The sequence below is a fragment of the Halichoerus grypus genome, chromosome 2 (genome assembly GCF_964656455.1).
Source record: "Halichoerus grypus chromosome 2, mHalGry1.hap1.1, whole genome shotgun sequence".
NCBI classification, from domain to species: domain Eukaryota; kingdom Metazoa; phylum Chordata; class Mammalia; order Carnivora; family Phocidae; genus Halichoerus; species Halichoerus grypus.
In genome coordinates, this window is record NC_135713.1 from 126,145,726 (window position 1) to 126,163,620 (window position 17,895).

At 49.0% G+C, this 17,895-nt stretch overlaps 1 protein-coding gene across 1 annotated transcript in view; it reads right to left on the reverse strand.

Moving 5' to 3' along the window:
• The window catches only part of LOC144380916 (uncharacterized), a 64,418-nt gene that overhangs the window by 12,709 nt on the left and 33,814 nt on the right, over positions 1 to 17,895 (reverse strand). The window contains exon 3 of the mRNA XM_078066343.1: positions 9,131 to 9,171. Within this exon, the coding sequence (XP_077922469.1) occupies positions 9,132 to 9,171 (40 nt within the window). The 3' untranslated portion in view covers position 9,131. The remainder of the gene's footprint in view (positions 1 to 9,130; positions 9,172 to 17,895) is intronic.

Consider the following 17,895-nt stretch of genomic DNA (forward strand, 5'->3'; position numbering starts at 1 on the left):
TTGGACCCACGTGGGAGAGCCTCACTGGCTGCCCTTTCACCCAGGAGAAAGGCCACAGATGGCAGGCCTCTCTCAGCCCCACCCAGGCCCCTGTCACACATGTTCCACTGTCCCCAGGCTGACCACAACCCCCACATGAGCTGTGTCCTGTTCATGCTGGCCTAGAAACTGGGAAGTACCTGGCATGTGGCCCCTCCACTTCCTCCACATGATTGCCTAGGGCTTTGAGGGGATCAGCAAGGGATCATTTTTGTGGTCAGGAAATGTCTGTGGCAGCTGCAGACACCACAGGCCCTCTCTGGGCCCTTTGGAAGGGGAGGCTACGTTCCCAGAGAGTTGCAACTGCCTAAACTCCAGCTCCAATCTCTGGCTTCTTCTAGGCAGGCCCATCTTGGTGTGGGGGGTGGAGGCTACCTTTCCCCAGGTCCATGAGGTTCCCTCAGATCCAAAATACTCCGAGTTCAAGGGCAGGACATTGAGCAACAGAGCAGCAGATACTAACTTGTGGTTTAGTTCAATGGTTTTCAACCTTGGCTGCACATAAGAACCACCTAAGGAGCTTCTTAAAAATATTCGTGTCCAAATACTTCAACAGGCACTTTGCAAAGAGGGGATCTAAATGGCTAAGAAACATATGAAAAGGTGCTCAACTGTATTAGTCATCAGGGAAATGCAAATTAAAACCACACTGCCATACCATTACACACCCACCAGAATGGCTAACATGAAAAAGATGTCAAATACCAATCGCCAGCAAAGATGTGAAGCAACCAGCACTCTCACACGTTGCTGGAGGGGTGCAGATGGGTACGGCCACTTTGGGAGATCATTTGGCACAAGGTACGAAAGTTGAACGCATTCATATCCATACCTGCCCTGGCAATCCCACTTCTCAGTATGCACCCAACGGACATGCATACAAATGTGCTCCGAAAGACGCCACGGGAATGCTCATCGCAGTAGTAGTCATAACTACCCCAACCCCCCCCAAAACCCCAAATACCCAAATACCCAGCAACCGTGATATCCACACGGTGGAATACTCTATAGCAATGAGAACGAACGGACTACAGCAACTATAAGCAACAGCTTGCGTGAATCTCACACACACAATGTTGAGTGGAAGAAACCAGACACAAAACCCCAAATACCATATGATTCCCTTTATATAATATAAAGCTTGAAAACAGGCAAGACTCATTTCTACCTTTAGAAGTGAGAATGGTGGTTACCCTTCAGGGCACCAGGGGACGTTGGTGATGTTCTGCTTCTTGACCTGGACGCTGGTTACTTCGGGTAACCCGGGGTTCACGGAGTGAAAATTCACTGAGATTTACACCTCAGGTTTGTGGTGGTGGTGGTGTTGCTTGTATGTGATCCTTCAATACACACTTAGGTTTTTGTTTTTGTTTTTGTTTTTTAACCCAGATCAATTCAGTTGGTATCTTTGGGGTGAGAGTGAGGGACAGGCATCAATATCTTTTTAATATCCTTGATGACAGTGGTGCCCCGCCAGGATCGAAAGCCACTGGTTTAATTTCTTGGGAGGAGGCGATCTGCTCTGATCCGCTGCAGAAGGCCCTTCGCAGCCCGGGGGGGTGAGATACCAGGGCGGGAAGAGGTCCATCTTGGCTGAGGTGAGCAAGCCTTGCGCACGGGCAGGGGAAGTGCTGAGCGCGCTGTTGTAATGGGCTTCTTCCCCGGTGGTGTCTGATGAAAGCCGGTTGCATCAGTCCATAATGGTGTGAAATGACGGCAAGGTGGACCCCAGCCCCGCCCCAGGCAAGTGGCTTGTTGGCACAGCTGCCGCGGGGCCGTTTATAGAGAGGTGGCAGCTGGGCTGCCCCAGGATACCCCCCAGGCCGGAGGCGCTGCTGAGGATGTGACAACTGGGGAGAGGGTGTTCTGGGCCCCACGGGTGTCTGTGTTTATGAGTAACAGTCAACTCTGGGCTCCAGATGACACCTCAACTCCCTGGCCTCTGGGTCCAGATTAGGAACTTGCAACATCTTGCTGAGGATGGCAATGTGCTGGGTTCAAGTGCCCAGGCTGAGAATGTTCCTTCCTCTCTTTGTGGTTAGAGGCAGCCACCCCAGCAATGGCCACCGCCGGCGTACTCTGGCCCACAACAGGCAGCTTGGATGGGAAAAGACAAGACATGGGTTTACGTGCTACCCAGGAGCTCTGCCCTCCCGGGCCTCATCCCCCATGTGCATGGACCATGAACCTGCTGTGGAAAGGACTCTGCTTCCCTTAGAAGCTTCCCCCAGCCCTTCAGGGCCCTCCACTATCCAGCCACGGGCTGCCCCTTGTGTCCATGTCCCTACATGTCTGCCTCACGGCATCATGTCTGCAGAGCAGGAGTGAACAGGAAGGGGCCTGGGGCCTCTTGCAACTCTGCTGGGTGGGACGCTGGGGGGGCCTTGGCTGAGCTCCCTTGGCCGAGGGACACAGAGTGGCGTGGGCTGGAAGAGGACAAGCTAAACTGATAAAGGCTACATCACTGGAAGGTAGCCAGGTTAGAAACAAATCTGTCTTCAACTGTCTAGTCCCCATTCCTCAAACTAAAAAAAAAAAAGAAAAATCCCGAGGAGTGAAAGAAGCATGAATAAGGAAGCCAGGGTGTAAAGACAGGAGTGTCTCTCCACCGAAGCTGTCACTCTCCACTTCTCTGGCTCTTGTCTCCCCCCTGGGCAATGGGGGTGATGCCCCAGGCCTTTCCTCCCTGCCCAGGAGGGCTGAGGGTTCGTGGCTCTGCTGGAGTGGCCCGTGGGACACTGTGCCCAGGGCTGTGTCCATGCTGCCCCCGGCTGGGGCCTCGGCGCCCATGTGCCATCTCACCTCCCTCCTCTGTGAAACGCCAGGCGGCTCGCCCTGCCGGCCAGAGAGCCGCTACCCCTTCCTGTTGTCTCCTTGACAAAGCACTGATGAAATGTTTCCTTTTCACGCTTCAGGAAATGGGTGGCTAGGAAGGGTACTTGATTCTACTTTTTCCCTAGAGGTACGCGTGCTTCAAAGGGCTGCACAAATTAAACCAAAACTGAGGTCTGACTAGGCCGGGAGAGCGAGGAGGCAAGAGAATCCATAGAGTGTTCCCAGCAGGGGAGTCGTGCAGGCCGATCTCGGAGGTGGCTGGAGGACAGCTGGGCTTCGGGCGCTCCTCCTGGGCGTGAGATGTGATCAGGGCCTAGGCTGTGGGCCTCTCTAGGCTCCGAGTTATCCTCATCCAGGGAACAAGCACACGATACTCCTCAGAGCAAAAGGATCAAGGAGGCCCCTGAGCTGGAAACACACAGGCTTAGTGGGTTTGACCTAAGGGACTCCTAATGTCAGATCTAGGGGAATCCCACCCAGACATGGCCTGGATGTCCCCCAAACCTACACTTCACCTTAAAGACCCAAGAAGGATCTGTTGTTCAGGAAGGTATTTCTTCATTTTCTGAAACTGTGGATGTTTTCTGGTCAGTCATATGATTTCTGAAAGTCATTATATACTCTGTCTCCTGGTTTCCTTTTGTTGACAGGCTTATTTTCCTCCTCAAAACACCAGTAAGTAATATTCCCCCATATGGAGAAGTCACTAATCCAGTACCTTCTATCGTGCATTATAGTTAAAAACTCGAAAGTGAATTTTTTAAAAGGCCCTGTGTAGTCCAGAGACGTCACAAAGCTCATACAAAGAACTGGGAGGGTTTCTCTCAGGGACTATTCTTGTTTTAGATGCAAATGAGAAAAAGTTTCTGTATCATCAGAGTCCCAGTGGGAAACAGATGCATGCTGCACAGGTAACCAAGGAGAGCTCAAGGAAGGACTGTGTACAAGGTGAGCAACACTAAGGGAAAGGACAAGGGGCAGAGAAGCCCTCTAGAGCCAGCAACATGGGGGAGCTGGTACCCCCAACCTGAAGGGAGGAGGGCAAGGGAGAGGTTAGAGCAACCTACGCAGGGCTGGAGGAGAGGGCTGCTGTAGGGCTTGTGGCTTTATGGTGAAGAACACAGACCCTGCTGACCCGAGGCATAGCAAGAGAGGGAACTAGGGGGATAAAGCACTCTAAAGCACCCCGCCATTATTCTCCAATCTGCTAAAGGGGTCTTCCGTTGGCCAAGCCCAACTGGAATTAAGACGCCATGGAGCCTGGTTGATGCAATCCACGAACGTCAAATGTGGGAAGGAGTAAGGAAGGGTAGGAAATGGGTGGGGACAGGGCAGTGGCGGGGATACCCTGCACAGTTGTCTGGTTTAGTCACTCAGGAGGAGTAGATTGGAAGTTAATGTGCTGTAATGTGGCACCCTCCCCACAAATGAATGGGACGAGAGGCAGCCCGAGACAGAGACAACCATGAGGAAAGGCTTACAGGGTTTTAGCACAGTGATCCCAGTCCCCATCATGGAGGGACAAATTGCTCTACTTAGCTTCATAATTCCAAGGTAAACATGTACACTCATAAAGATGACTCTGAATTACCAGCCAAGGGTTAAATGCAGCCACTGCACTACTTAACAGAGCTTTAACTGGGCAGGGAAGATTATAACACACTTGAGAGATGTGCCTCCTTCCGAAAGAAGCACAACAGGGCTTCCAGTTAAAGACATTAGGTCACTCACATGTCCCCGTCTTCTTTCTCTCCTGAAGTGCCACTGAAATGCCAGTCAGGAAGTAAAATGGTATACTGGGGAGAGGGGTGAAACAGGTGATGGGGATTAAGGAGGGCACTTGTGATGAACACGGAGTGACTTAGGGAAGTGCTGAGTCACTATATTGTACACCTGAAACTAATATCACACCATATGTTACCTGACTGGAATTTAAATAAAAACTTCAAAAATAAATAACAAATTAAAAAAGAAAGAAAAAAGGAAGAAAACGGTATCAACCCTCAAGAGCAAAGAGAATGGTGAAGGAGACACGGGTGGATGAGATTTGAGTAGACTCCAGGAAGATGGAAAGCAGATGGAGGAATGATGGCTGCCATGGAGGAAGCTAGTCTCCTAGGGCCTGCGGACGGGGATGCTGACAGGAGGCCAGCCCCTTCAGCCCCGGGACCCTGGAGGAGCTCAGACCTCAGGGAAATTTGGGATTATGATGGTGGGGGTCAGGCATAGGAGGCAGTGGGGTAAGGAATCAGGGAAATCCTTCTCGAACCCACCCCACGCTCTGCCCCACGAAGCACAAGACTAAAGATCCTGAACAGGAGAGATGGAAGCAGAAGAGACGGCGGATGAATGCAAGGATGCAAATGGGGGACGAGGGCAAAGTCTGAAGACTGAACAGTGAGCTCCAAGGTCTCCATGCCTCACACCCCACCCTGCCCCAGGCATATATCACCCTGTTCTGGAGTGTGGGTAATTTAAAACATGGCTGCAAATTTTTTGGACACATCTTCCATTGAGAAGTGGGTGTCGGTCTCCTTCCCTGACCGTGGGTGGGCCTTGTGACTACAGTGGTAAGTGATGCCATGTGACTTCCAAGACCAGGCCATAAAAGACCATGCAGGGCCCATATTGCTGGCAGGAGCATTCACACTGGAGCTCTGAGCTACCACATCAGAGATCCAACTACCGGGCTGGATGCTAGAGACGCCGTGTGCCGTCTCTCCGGTCACCAGTCCCAGCTGAGCCCCGGCTTCCGGCTATCCCTGCCAAGTGCAGAACCATCTGGGAAGTGGATCCTTCAGCTCCAGCTGGTCCAAATCCCAGCCACTTGAGCCTTTGGTCATTTCCGTCACCCCAACCTGGGCTCCAGACATTGTGGAGCTGGGCCTTTTCTGAATTCCTGACTTGTAGAATAATAAAATGGCTGTTGTTTATGCTGCTAAGTTCTGGGGTGGTTTGTTATGCAGTAATAAGTAACGGGAACAAGGAGTCAGAATGCTTCTCTTGAGAAGGGGAATGGCTTAAGTAGTGGTTCTCAATGGGGTGATCTTGCCCCCCAGGGGACATTTGGCAATGTTTATAGACATTTTTAGTTATCACAAGTCTAGGAAAGGCATCTGGAGGTTCAGTGATGCTGCTAAGCATTCTACCATGCACAAGAGCCCCTGACAACAAGCAATTATCTGTACTAAAATATCAATAGCACCAAGGTTGAGAAACCTAGCTCTAGAGAACAGAGTCTGACATTTAGAGGCTTGTTAACGAAAAGACTGGCTTGCTCCTTGTAGCAAAATCCCAGCTGATATGTTGTCCCCAAACATACAGTTTAATTCAGGTTTTTATTGCTTCATTCATAAGTATCAACAGACAGCCAGGATATTTGGCATTCGAGAAAAGCCTCCAACATGAAAGAGAGAAAACAAACATGCAAAAGGCAGCTAGGTGGAAACAAAGATAATAAAGAGAATAGAAGAATATTAAAACAAAACAAATAGAAGAAAAATAAACAATGCCTCTTCAGAAAGGTAAGAGGGCAAGAGTATATCGATAAAACAAGAATATGATCCTATGAAAAAAGGCATGGAAGACAAGAATGAACAATTGTATATTAAAAATATGAAAGCCAAAATTAAAACAACACCAGCAGCAGGGTTGGAGGATAAAGTCAAGTCAAGTTGCCCAAGAAAGGTGACCCAAGGGCAAAGGGCAGGGAAATAGAGAAAATACAAGAAAATCAGAACGAGTAAATCCAGTAGGTCCAACGGGTAAAATAAAGGGGAGAAAATTATCAAAGATGCAAAATTTTTTTCCTCCAGAGCTCAAGGACACACAACACACTACTTAGCTCAGCAGTGAAGAATACCTCTACATTCACTACTGGGTTATATTCTTACTGGGAAATGGGGGGGGAGAACTGGAAGTGGCTTTGTAGGAAAGCTCAATTCTTGTCTCCCCCAAGATGTGAACAGATGTCTAAAATTGGTAAATCAAGAAATAACAATATAAACAGAAATAGAAACTAATGAAAGAGTTGAAAGAAGAGGCTACCTCCAGAGAGAACTGGACTGAGGAAGCTAAGGGAGGGGGTTTTTATTATGAGCCTCTCGTACTATTGATATAGAAACCATATGCATGCATTATTTTGATCAATGTGATAAAACAGAAATTAATTTAAAATGAGTACAGTTAAAAATTGCAATGCAATGGGATTAAGTTTGATTATTTGGAGAAGTCACTTGCATGGATGAGCCATGCCCCAAGAATGCTCAATAAATTGGCACCCCGTTAACATGGGGGAGTTTCTCCCAACCTCATTGGCCAGGGAAGGCAGTTGGTGCATGGGGTGGGGGCGGGGCCGGAGCCGGCACAGCAACCCCAGGGTGGTCACCTGTCACTGGCTCCCTTTCCCAGCTGGCTGTATTGGCTTGGGAGACCCTGCTCTTGAGTGTGGATCCGGCCAGGGAGCCAAAGAAGAGAGGAGCTGGTCATCCTTTGAGGAACTGAGGGATTCACTAGGACTTCCTGCCTCTCCTACTCTGGGCCTGGACAAGATGCTGGGTTTCTGAAGGCCCAGGGCCCCTCCGCTGATGTGCTCAGCGGCCAGAGGGGGCTGCACACACTCATCCTCATCTCCCAGGACAGATGGGCCTTGAGTCACCATGTCTTCTGGCAGGAGCTCCCCAGGAGGGGCCAGAGTGGGGAACATGCCTGTAGGGGCTTGAGCCTTACCTTCCAGTTCTTTCCTTCACCCACTGCCCTTCCTCTTCCCCTCCTTCCTGCCTCCCCCCATCCTCCCCTGCCCTGGGGGCTGCACAGTTGGTTTGCCTGCCAAATGCCCGGCAGGTTTTTTTTTCTTTTAACCTTTTCAATTGTTACTTCCTTTTAAAAATTACATCACGATGAAAATAAGTAACATGTATTCCTTGTAGAAAAATAAGAAAATTTTGAAAATCACCCACCATTCTACCAGCCAAGTAAAACCACTACTTGACTATGAATTTCTAGAACGTGTCCAGGCTTATACACAAGTAGAAATACTACTGGTTCGCATCTCATCTGGGTACCCATCTGCTGAGCACTCAACACAGGCGGGACCCTGTGCCCAGGCCTTTAGATGTGTTAATGCCTACCAATTCTTGCAACTCTGCGAGACTTGTGTTATTATGCCCATTTTACTGGAAAGAAGTAGGAGCTTAGGGAGATCTCACTTGCCTGAGCTCTCACACGGGTTAAGAGACTGACCTGGATTTCAACCCTCCAGCCTGAGTCCCAAGCCACTTGCTTTGCATGTTTGCTGAGCTTTCTACATTTCTTTTTCCCTTTTTTTCTTTAACTTAGCAATATATGCAAACATCTTTCTTGCCTGTAAGTATACACCTAGGTCATTCTGCTGTATGACATGCCCTTGTGTGGATGTGCCAGATTTTAAGGGACCAATTCCTTTTTCTTAGGCTTTCCACTGTTTTCTTTTTTCTTTTCTTTTCTTCCTTCCTTCCTTTCTTTCTTTCCCTTCCTTCCTTCCTTTTCTTTCTTTCCTTTCTTTTCTTTTTTGTATTATAAAACAATGCAGTGACAAATTATCTTTGTACACATATCTTTGCACAACCGTGATTATTTTCCTAGGATAAATTCCAGAAAGTGGAATTGCTTGGTCCAAGGCTGGACACATTTTTAACACTGCCTCTTTTCAAATTACGTCAGCAGTACACATAGCTACACAATTCCCCACATCCATTATTTACTGAGTGTTTTCACTCTCCAAAATCTGGACTGTGATTTAACACAGAATCAGAGAATCCCTATGCAGGAAACATCCTGTATTTCTCTAGATCTAGACCCAAACCATCCCTGCTTTAAAAAGGAAAAAATGCCCAGGACACCCTGACTTCAGCAGGTCTGGCAGAAGAGCAAGGGGTGAAGGAGAGAGGCCTGGAGGGAAGTCAGGAATGCAGAGCAGGAGGGCCAGGCTATGGGCACAGCCAACTGGCTTGGGGGAGGTTGCCCTGTTTTCCCAAAGGAAGCACAGTCTTCTTGGGTCTAAAGACCCTGCAGCCACCGCTGATGATCCACTGCTGAATACTGAGCTGTCCTCACTGTCCCAGTGCCCACACTCTATCCAGGAAGTCAAGACGAGTCCCCTGGACCTTCACTTCATCCAGGTGCCAACCCTTTCAACACCCTGGTCTTCCTTGCATACCTTTCAAGGCCTTGTAAGTTGGGAAGTCCCAAACTAGACACAGTCTTATTGTTCTCTTACCTTAATGCTGTCTTCCTCCAACAGGCTGTAAATTCTGGCACCTGGAGAAGAAAAGGAAAGTAAGTGATTGAGACAGAGCCCTGAGGGCAGGCCTTGGGGCAAAAAAAAGGCCTGGATGGAACTTAAGTGGGGACCCTCTCATCTGTGGTGAGTTCTTCAGAAGCCACCGAGGTGTGAGCTGGTGGCATGCTGGCCCACGTCAGATGCGGGCACCGTGACTTCCACACACGGACATTCTCCACTGGGGGCATTTCTTTCTCACTCGGTCTATTCATGCTCCTATGCTGGCAGTAACCCCAGGGCTCTTTCCACCATGTCTCAAGGTCTTTTATAAACAGTAGATCATCCTCGCATGTATTTTGAGTCATAGAGCCACTCACCAGGTATTTACTGAACACCAACTACATGCCAGGCACTGTCCACAGGCTCTGGAGATACAGCAGTGGACAAAAGAGACAAAAACCCTGCCCTCATGGAGCTTGCATTCTACAAGGGGAGACCAACCATCAGAGAAAGAAAAACATACAATATATAGGAGTCAGAAGAGGAAAGTGTTCTGGAGGAAGAAACAAACAGGAGACGGCGGAAGGGAGTGTTGGAGCAGGTGGGCAGGAGTACGGAAATTCTAAATAGTATAGCCAGGGAAAGTGAATTATGAACAAAGACCTGAAAGAAATGAAGGCGTGAACCCTGACATTTAATGGGGAAGAAACTTTCCAGGTGGAGGGAACAGCATGTGCAAAGTCCCAGAGGTGAGAGAGGCTGCCTGACGTGGTAAAGATCATTGGGGAGGGTGGTGTGGCCAGAGCAGAGTGAGTGAAGGGGACGTAAGAGAGGGGATGAGAGAGGCAGTGAGGTTCTGAGCATGCATGGCACCAAAAGAAGACCCTTGTATGAACTTGAGCTTTGACTCAGATGGAAGCCACTAGAGAGTTTTACACAGAAAAGTGGTATGATGTGACTCACATCTTAACAATATCACTCTATGGGCGCCTCGGTGGCTCAGCTGGTTAAGCATCTGACTCTTGATTTCGGCTCAGGTCATGATCTCAGGGTCGTGAGATCCATCCCTGTGTCAGGCTCCACGCTGGGCATGGAGCCTGCTTAAGATTCTCGCTCTCCCTCTCCCTCTGCCCCTCCCCCACCTCTTAAAAAAAAAACAGTATCACTCAGGATGCTTTGTTGAGAATAAACTGGGGAGCACAGGTAGAACCAATTAGGAGGCTACTGCAGAAATTCTGGCAAGAGATGACAGTGGCTTGGACTAGAGAGGCAGCATGGAGGTATTAATATATGGTCAGATTCTAGAAAGTAGAGCCAACAGGATTCACTGATAGATTAGAAGTGGATTTGAAATAAAGAATTCAAACAGGACTCTGAGATTTTTGGCTTGAGCCAATAGGAGACTAGAATTGCCACTATCTGGCTTGCATTATCTCCATGCTGATGGAGCATGTTTGGGGGGAAGATAAGGAACTTACTTTTGGACATGTTAAGTAGGAGATGCCTTTTAGACACTCAACTGGAGAGGCCTGTAGGCAGGTGGATATATGAGTTCAGGGGAGAGGTCCAGGCTGGACATGAAGATTTGCAAGTGTTCAGCATGTAGCTCTTTAAAGCAATGACAAGGGATGAGGTCACCAAGGGGGTGACTGTCAATAGGGAAACTGCCTAAGGACTGAGAGACAGTAAAGGAGACTGAGAAGGAGTAGCAAGTACAACAGGAGGGAAACCAGGAGAAAGGGTTTCAAGGAGGATGGAGCAATCCACTGTGATAGGTCAAGTCGTGTGAGGACACAGAATTAATCACCGGAATTTGGCATCTTAGAGTCCCAGGTGATCTTGGTCAAGGGCAGATTCAGTGGAAGGGTTGGGATGACAACCTGACTGCAACAGGTTCAAAAGAGAAGAGCTGAAGGCATCAGCCTGGCGGCAGAGTGAGCCCTGGGAGCGAAGCGGGAAGGGATGATCAGATTAACTGCTTCTACCTGCACTTCCCTCCTGTATAAAACGTGGCGCACCAAGCTGACATCTCCACAGCCCGTGTCAGTGGCAGCCGTGGTTACCAAGCCGGGCCTGGGTCTGCAGGTTGCTGAGCTTCAGCCAGCGTCTGGCCCCGTGAGCCAGCTATCTGCCTGTTTCTAGACTTCCATGAAGGAGTTCCCATTTTCTCACTGGCCCCTGTCGCTTTAGGATCAATGCCCAGAGCTTGGGGCTGCTGAGTATGTCCTCTGCTGCTTGCAGACCAAGATCTCACTCAGGCCCCTTCTCCCGATGGGAAGTCAGAGGGAACAGGATAGGCAGCGGAGCCTGCCTCGTGGAGGAGGTGATCGCCGAGAGACAGATGCCGACAAACGAAGCGAAGATGAGGAGATGGGGTGGGAGGGGGAGAAAAGTGTGGGAGGGGCCTCCTTCGGCCAGGCTGTGGGGTCAGGTGGGCTGTCTGGGAGCCGGTGCCCGGGCTAGTTCTCCACACGCTGGCCCCTGCTCCACCACTCTCGGGCTTCCAAGTCTCCCAGAGCTGGCCGGGGCCTGCGGTCATCTAAGTACAGTGCCAAAAGGACACATTCTCTTCCTCTTCTCTCTTTAATATATACCGTGGGATTTTCTCTCCGTGATTACAAAAAAACATGCATTTTCACTGAAGGAATTGGAAAATATTGAAAAGAGGAGGAAAAAAAATCATTTACAATTCTACTACCCAGAGGCGACTACTGCCCACACTTGGTATGCATCCTTGTAGACATTTTTCTATGCATATATACACAGAGTTTTTAAAAATGAGATCGGGTTGGGGCGCCTGGGTGGCTCAGTCAGTTGAGCGTCGACTCTTGATTTCAGCTCAGGTCATGATCTCGGGGTCAAGATCCAGCGTCAGTGGGGTTGGAGTCGAGTGGGGCTCTGCCCTCAGTGCGGAGTCTGCTTCTCTCCCTCTGCCCCTCCCCACACTCGCACGCGCGCTCTCGCTCTCTCTCACTCTCTCAAATAAATAAATCTTGAAAAAAACGAGATTGGGTTGTCCATTCTGTTCTGTGTACACTGTTTTAGTCATGAATTTTGACTGAACCTATCATAAGCACTCTTCTGATGCCATTTAATTTTCTTCCACGTGATGATTTTAATGACCGCACAGTATTCTACTGAATGCGTACTTTTACCATACTTTATTTAAACCCCAAACATTGGCCATTTAGATTGTTTCCAAGGGACTGCCACTAGGAGTAAATGCAATAATAAACAATCCTGCATCTTTTCCTCTTAGTGGGGTAGGTTTGCAAATCCCTGATTGTTTTCTTGGGGTCGAGGAAACCGTCGCTGCCCAGTGGGAGTGTCTCGGGTCTCATGGCATCAAGAAGCAGTCTGAAGCTGAGGACAGAGGAAGAGCAGAGCTGAGCCTTGTACCAAGGAGCCGGAGTTCACTCAGATGCCAGAGGCTGATTTTATCCTTAGATATACCCTGGTCCTGAGTTTTCCTCCCTTGAGGACCTAAACAATAGGAAAACAATAGGCCCCTCTCTTAAACCCAATGAAATCCAAAGGGATTCCCCACCTGAGCCAGGAAGAGGGTGTCTCCCTCTGACAGGAGCATAAAGAGCACCTCCATCTTCCCTTGAAATCCCCCTGGGGAAGCTCCCCCTTTCCATCCCTTCCTGGGGAAAATATCCTAGTGGTCAGGCATTCAGCCTTTTGGGGGGCAGGGCTGCCAGGGAGGGTTTGGGACACAGACGGTTCTATAGAAATAGCAACTCCTCTCCTATCTCTGACCCAGCCTTGCTCCAGAATCCCCGAATTCCCCAGAAGGGCTGGCAGGGGCAGTCTGTGCCCCACATGAGAGGAGTGTCCTGGGGAGCAGGGAGTTCTGGGGTGAGGTGGGAAAAGCACAAGCCCAGGAGGCCACCAGACCTGGGTTTGAGTCCCAGCTCTGGCACATTCCAGTCCCATTTTGGGCAAGTGAATTCACCTATGGAATGCAAGCTCCAGAAGCAGGGAACTTGGGTCTGTTCTGTGTACTGTTATATCTGCAACACTTAGCATGTAGTAGATGCTCAATTAATACTATGCCAGGCAGTGCGTGATCCTTTCTGACCCTCAGTTTGCTTATCTATAAAATGGGGATGATTAAACCTATCTCATAGGCTCGTTGTGAGGACTAAAGAAAACATGGGTAAAATATTTAACATAGATAGGGTCTGGTGTTCAACAAGCACCAGTCCAAAGCCCTGGAAAGTTGCTTCCATGCTCCCAACCCCATGGCAGCTCTACAGATTCCCATTATTAGATAGAACTCGTTTGCCTCCACTCTGCTCACTATTTGCACCCCAAACAAGCCTCCTGTCTGGTACAGATCACACAGTGTGTGTGCTTGTCCACCTCCCTTGTAGGCTTCGAGGCAGTTTAAGGACAGGAATTTTGCTTCTGTATCCTCTGGGCCTCTGAACAATACTACGAAGTAAGCAAGGTCATTATCACCATTCTACAGATTTATCAAGGAAGCTGAGGTTCAGAAACGTTAGGTGCTCTGCCCTAGTCACAGACCAAGGGAGTTGCAGAGCAAGATCTAAATCTGCTTCCCATTTCTGGGTCCCTGCTCTCTTGTAGGTGATTCTCTTGCAAATGGCATTGGCAGAGGGAGTGTAGGGTGAGGAGGAAGCAAGCCAGTTTCCCTGTCCCTGAGGGAAAAGGGAGGTAAGATTTCAAGAAAAAGGACGTCCTCAGGAAGTCAGCAGGGCACTGAGAGTCACCTGAGCCCCATTTCATCTTCCTGTGGATAATCGTGTATGCAGCAGCTGTAATCCCCAGAGACCTGAGATTTGACTGGTCTGGGGCAGATTGATGCAAAGGCAGAGGTCCCTGGGCTCCCTTTGTCAATGTGGAGCCCAGCCAGCAAGGGGACTTGGGTTTCCCCAGCCCAGAGTTGATGGTCATGGCCCAAGCATCACGGGGAGTGGTTGGAGGGCACCTGCTCAGAACTGCCCTATCCCCAGGTATGGGGCAGGAAGGGCTTCCCACCAAACCAAAAGCATCTTGATTTACTCATCTCTGTGACCCCAGGATCCTGCTGAATTGTGACAGCCACCAGCTTCCAGCGCTGGGGAGTGAGGGTGAGAAGGCAGCTAGACCTAGACCAGGGATGTGAAGGGAGGGAACAGGAGATCAGGAAGGAGGGTTTTTAAAGATTTTATTTATTTATTTGAGAGAGAGAGTGTGAGCACACATGGGGGGGGAGGGGCAGAGGCAGAGGGAGAAGCAGAGTCCCCGCTGAGCAGGGAGCTGGACATGGGGCTCAATCCCAAGATCCCAAGATCATGACCTGAGCTGAAGGCAAATGCTTAACTGACTGGGCCACCCAGGCGCCCCTGGGAAGAAGGGTTTTTAATGACCAGGAATGGCCTCTGTCTCCCTCCCTGCTATTAAATTGTGTGTTTCTGGAGGGCAGGTCTATGGCTGAGTCATTTCTGTCTCTACCACACCCAGGAGATTTCTTGGCAGAGAGTTGGTACTCAGTGTAGCTTATTGGAAGCCAGTACCCAGGACGACAGATGGCATCTGCTTTCTGTACCTGGGTCATCCAGGGAAGGGCCTGTCCTGCTCGTCTGGTGTCCTGACCAGGACAATCCTGGGGAGGGGCAGGGACTCTTCACCTGAGGCACTCAGAGTCGACCCCCCTCCCCAAGCCCCACCCAAGTGACTATCTCTCTGTTTTTTAGCCAAAGAGAGACCTTATGGGAGAAACTTCCAGGATCCACGTGTCTCTCTGGTGATAGAAATGGACTGAGTGTGTGGTGTTAACACCTTTGTCCCTGGGAACCTGGGAGGGCTGAGGGCCATGAGAAAGAAAAATCTAGAGCAATTATCTCTTAATATTGAGAGTAAAACTGCTGCATTTGCCTGAATGGTCAGATGAGCAGTTTCTTTTTCCACCTGCCATCCCCCCAGCATGCATGTACTGCATGGCTACGTATAATCTTGATTTTGCACATTTAAAATGACACCTTTTTACATCCAGATGGCCAAGAGACACCTGAAAAGATGCTTAACATCACTCATCATCAGGGAAATGCAAATCAAAACTACAATGAGATACCATCTCACACCTGTCAGAATGGCTAAAATCAACAACACAAGAAACAAGTGTTGGTGAGGATGTGGAGAAAGGGGAACCCTCCTGTGGTGTTGGTGGGAATGCAACCGGGTGCAGCCACTGTGGTTCTTCCAAAAGTTAAAAATAGAATTATCCTATGATCCAGTAATCGCACTAGCGAGTATTTACCCCAAAAATACCAAATCACTAATTCGAAGGAATACATGCACCCCTATGTTTATAGCAGCATTATTGACAATAGCCGAATTTTAGAAGCTGCCCAAGTGTCCATGGAAAGATGAATGGATAAAGAAGATGTGGTATATATATATATATTCCATGGTGTTTTTTATGGCTGAATAATATTCCATGGTGTGTGTGTGTGTGTGTATATACACACACACACACACACCATGGAATATTATTCAGCCATAAAAAAGAATGAAATCTGCCATTTGCAGCATCATGGATGGAGCTAGAGAGTATAATGCTAAGTGAAATAGACCAGAGACAGACAATTACCATATGATTTCACTCATATGTGGAATTTAAGAAACAAAACGAATGAGCAAAGGAAAAACGAAAAGAGAGAGAGAAACATGGGTGCCTGGGTGGCTCAGTTGGTTAAGTGTCTGCCTTCGGCTCAGGTCATGATCCCAGGGTCCTGAGATCAAGCCCTGCATCCGGCTCCCTGCTCAGTGGGAGGCCTGCTTCTCCCACTCCCCCTGCTTGTGTTCCCTCTCTCGCTGTGTCTCTCGCTGTCAAATAAATAAATAAATAAAAATCTTTAACAACAACAACAACAAAAAACTTAGAGAACAAACTGATGGTGACCAGAGGGGAAGTGGGTGGGGGGATGGGTGAGATAGGTGACGGGGTTAAGGAACGCACTTGTTGGAATTGTTGAATCGCTATATTGTAAACCTGAAACTGATATAATACTGTATGTTAACTATCCTGGAATTAAATTTAAAAAATTACATTTAGAAAAAATTGAAAATAAAATGATGCCTTTTTAAAATCCTTGTTTGCCCACCAGTGTAAATGGAGTCTCCCTCCGTAGATGTGGTTCGTGCCGAGCTTATCTCTACAAGGCCAAAAGCAGTACGCACTTATCACCTGCATATCTGTATAGCTTTAAGCTTCAGGCTGAGGGTACCAAGATCATGGGGTGGGGACATCCCAGAGAACAGCCATTACTCATGTCCATCCATGGGGCCTTAAATTAAGTCTGTAGAATTATGTCTAAATTCCTCAGACAGCCTCCAGGTCACGGTCCACTTCACCGGTCCACACCCCCCCTCTCATCTTGCGGTTGGCTTACCTCACACCGCGGCTCAGGTGAGATGCAACTGGGTGAACTAGCTGGCTTTGGCTTAAGCCAGTGGTTCTCAAAGTGGGCCTTCTAGACCAGGAGCATCAACATCACCCGGGACTTGTTAGAAATGCAAACTCTCAGGCCCTACCCCACACCTGCTCAATCAGAACCTCTGGGGTGGGGCCCAGCCATCTGTGTTTTCAGAAGGCCTCCAGGCAATTCGGCCGTGCTCTAAGGCTCAGGAACCACCTGGTTATGCGGCTCCCTGAGCCTGGGCTGCCCTTCTCAACGCCTCTTCTGCCTGTTGTCCTCTCAGCACCATACTATCCCTTTCGGGAAGCCCTCCTAGTCCCCTGTGCACCTGTGAGTGTCTCTTCCCAGAACACACAGCCCCTCCCCCTCTCCCCTCCCCATCTGGTGACAAGGCTTCATTTCTGCTCCTCTGCACAGCACAGCAGGTTCTGCTCCGTTGTTCGGTGGAGCCGTGAGCGTTTGCTAGCTGCCTCCCAGACGGACTCCACGCTAACGCAGTCACCCACGTTGCTCCGAAGGCACCTTTGGCAGTAAGGGCCTCCCTTGGCTCACCGTCCACAAACATCAGCTGAGGGCCTGCGTATGGGGCAGAGGCTGTGCCAGGCCCTGGGGATTCCCAGGTGAGAGGTGTGGTCCCATCCTCCAGGAGCACACAATCGTATAATTTTCGTGGTGTATTCCGCAGCACGGATATGACGCAATTTATTTATCCATTCTATTACGAGTGGACATCTGGGCTGTTTCCAGTTTGGGACTTCTGTGAATAAAAATACTACAAACATGGGTGGACATATGCAGTCGTCACTCCTCTTGAGCATATACCAGAATGGAATTCATGGCCTATGAAATGGGTATAATCTTAGCTTTGGTTGGTACTGCTAAACATTTTTCCAAGGTGATTATACCAATTGGCACTTCTGCCAGGAGCACGTGAGGGTTTGGCAGTATTTGGTATTATCAATCTTTTGAGTCTTAGTCCTTTGGGTGAGTGTATATCTTGTAAGTTTTAATTTGCTTATTGGCTATATAGATATCCACTTTTAAGATGTTGCTGATCAAGACTTTTGCCTATTTTGGGGACGCCTGGGTGGCTCAGTTGGTTGAGTGACCGAATCTTGGTTTCGGCTCAGGTCATGATCTCATGGGTGGTGAGATCAGCCGGAGTCTGCTCGAGGTTCTCTCCCTCTGCCCCTCCCCTGCTCTTGCAGGCACTTTCTCTCCTCTCTCTCTCTCTCTCTCTCTCAAATAAATACATCTTAAAAAAAGATGTTTGCCTATTTTGTCTTTTTTCTTATTGACCTGCAGGAGTTCTTTGTACATTCTAAATAGAAG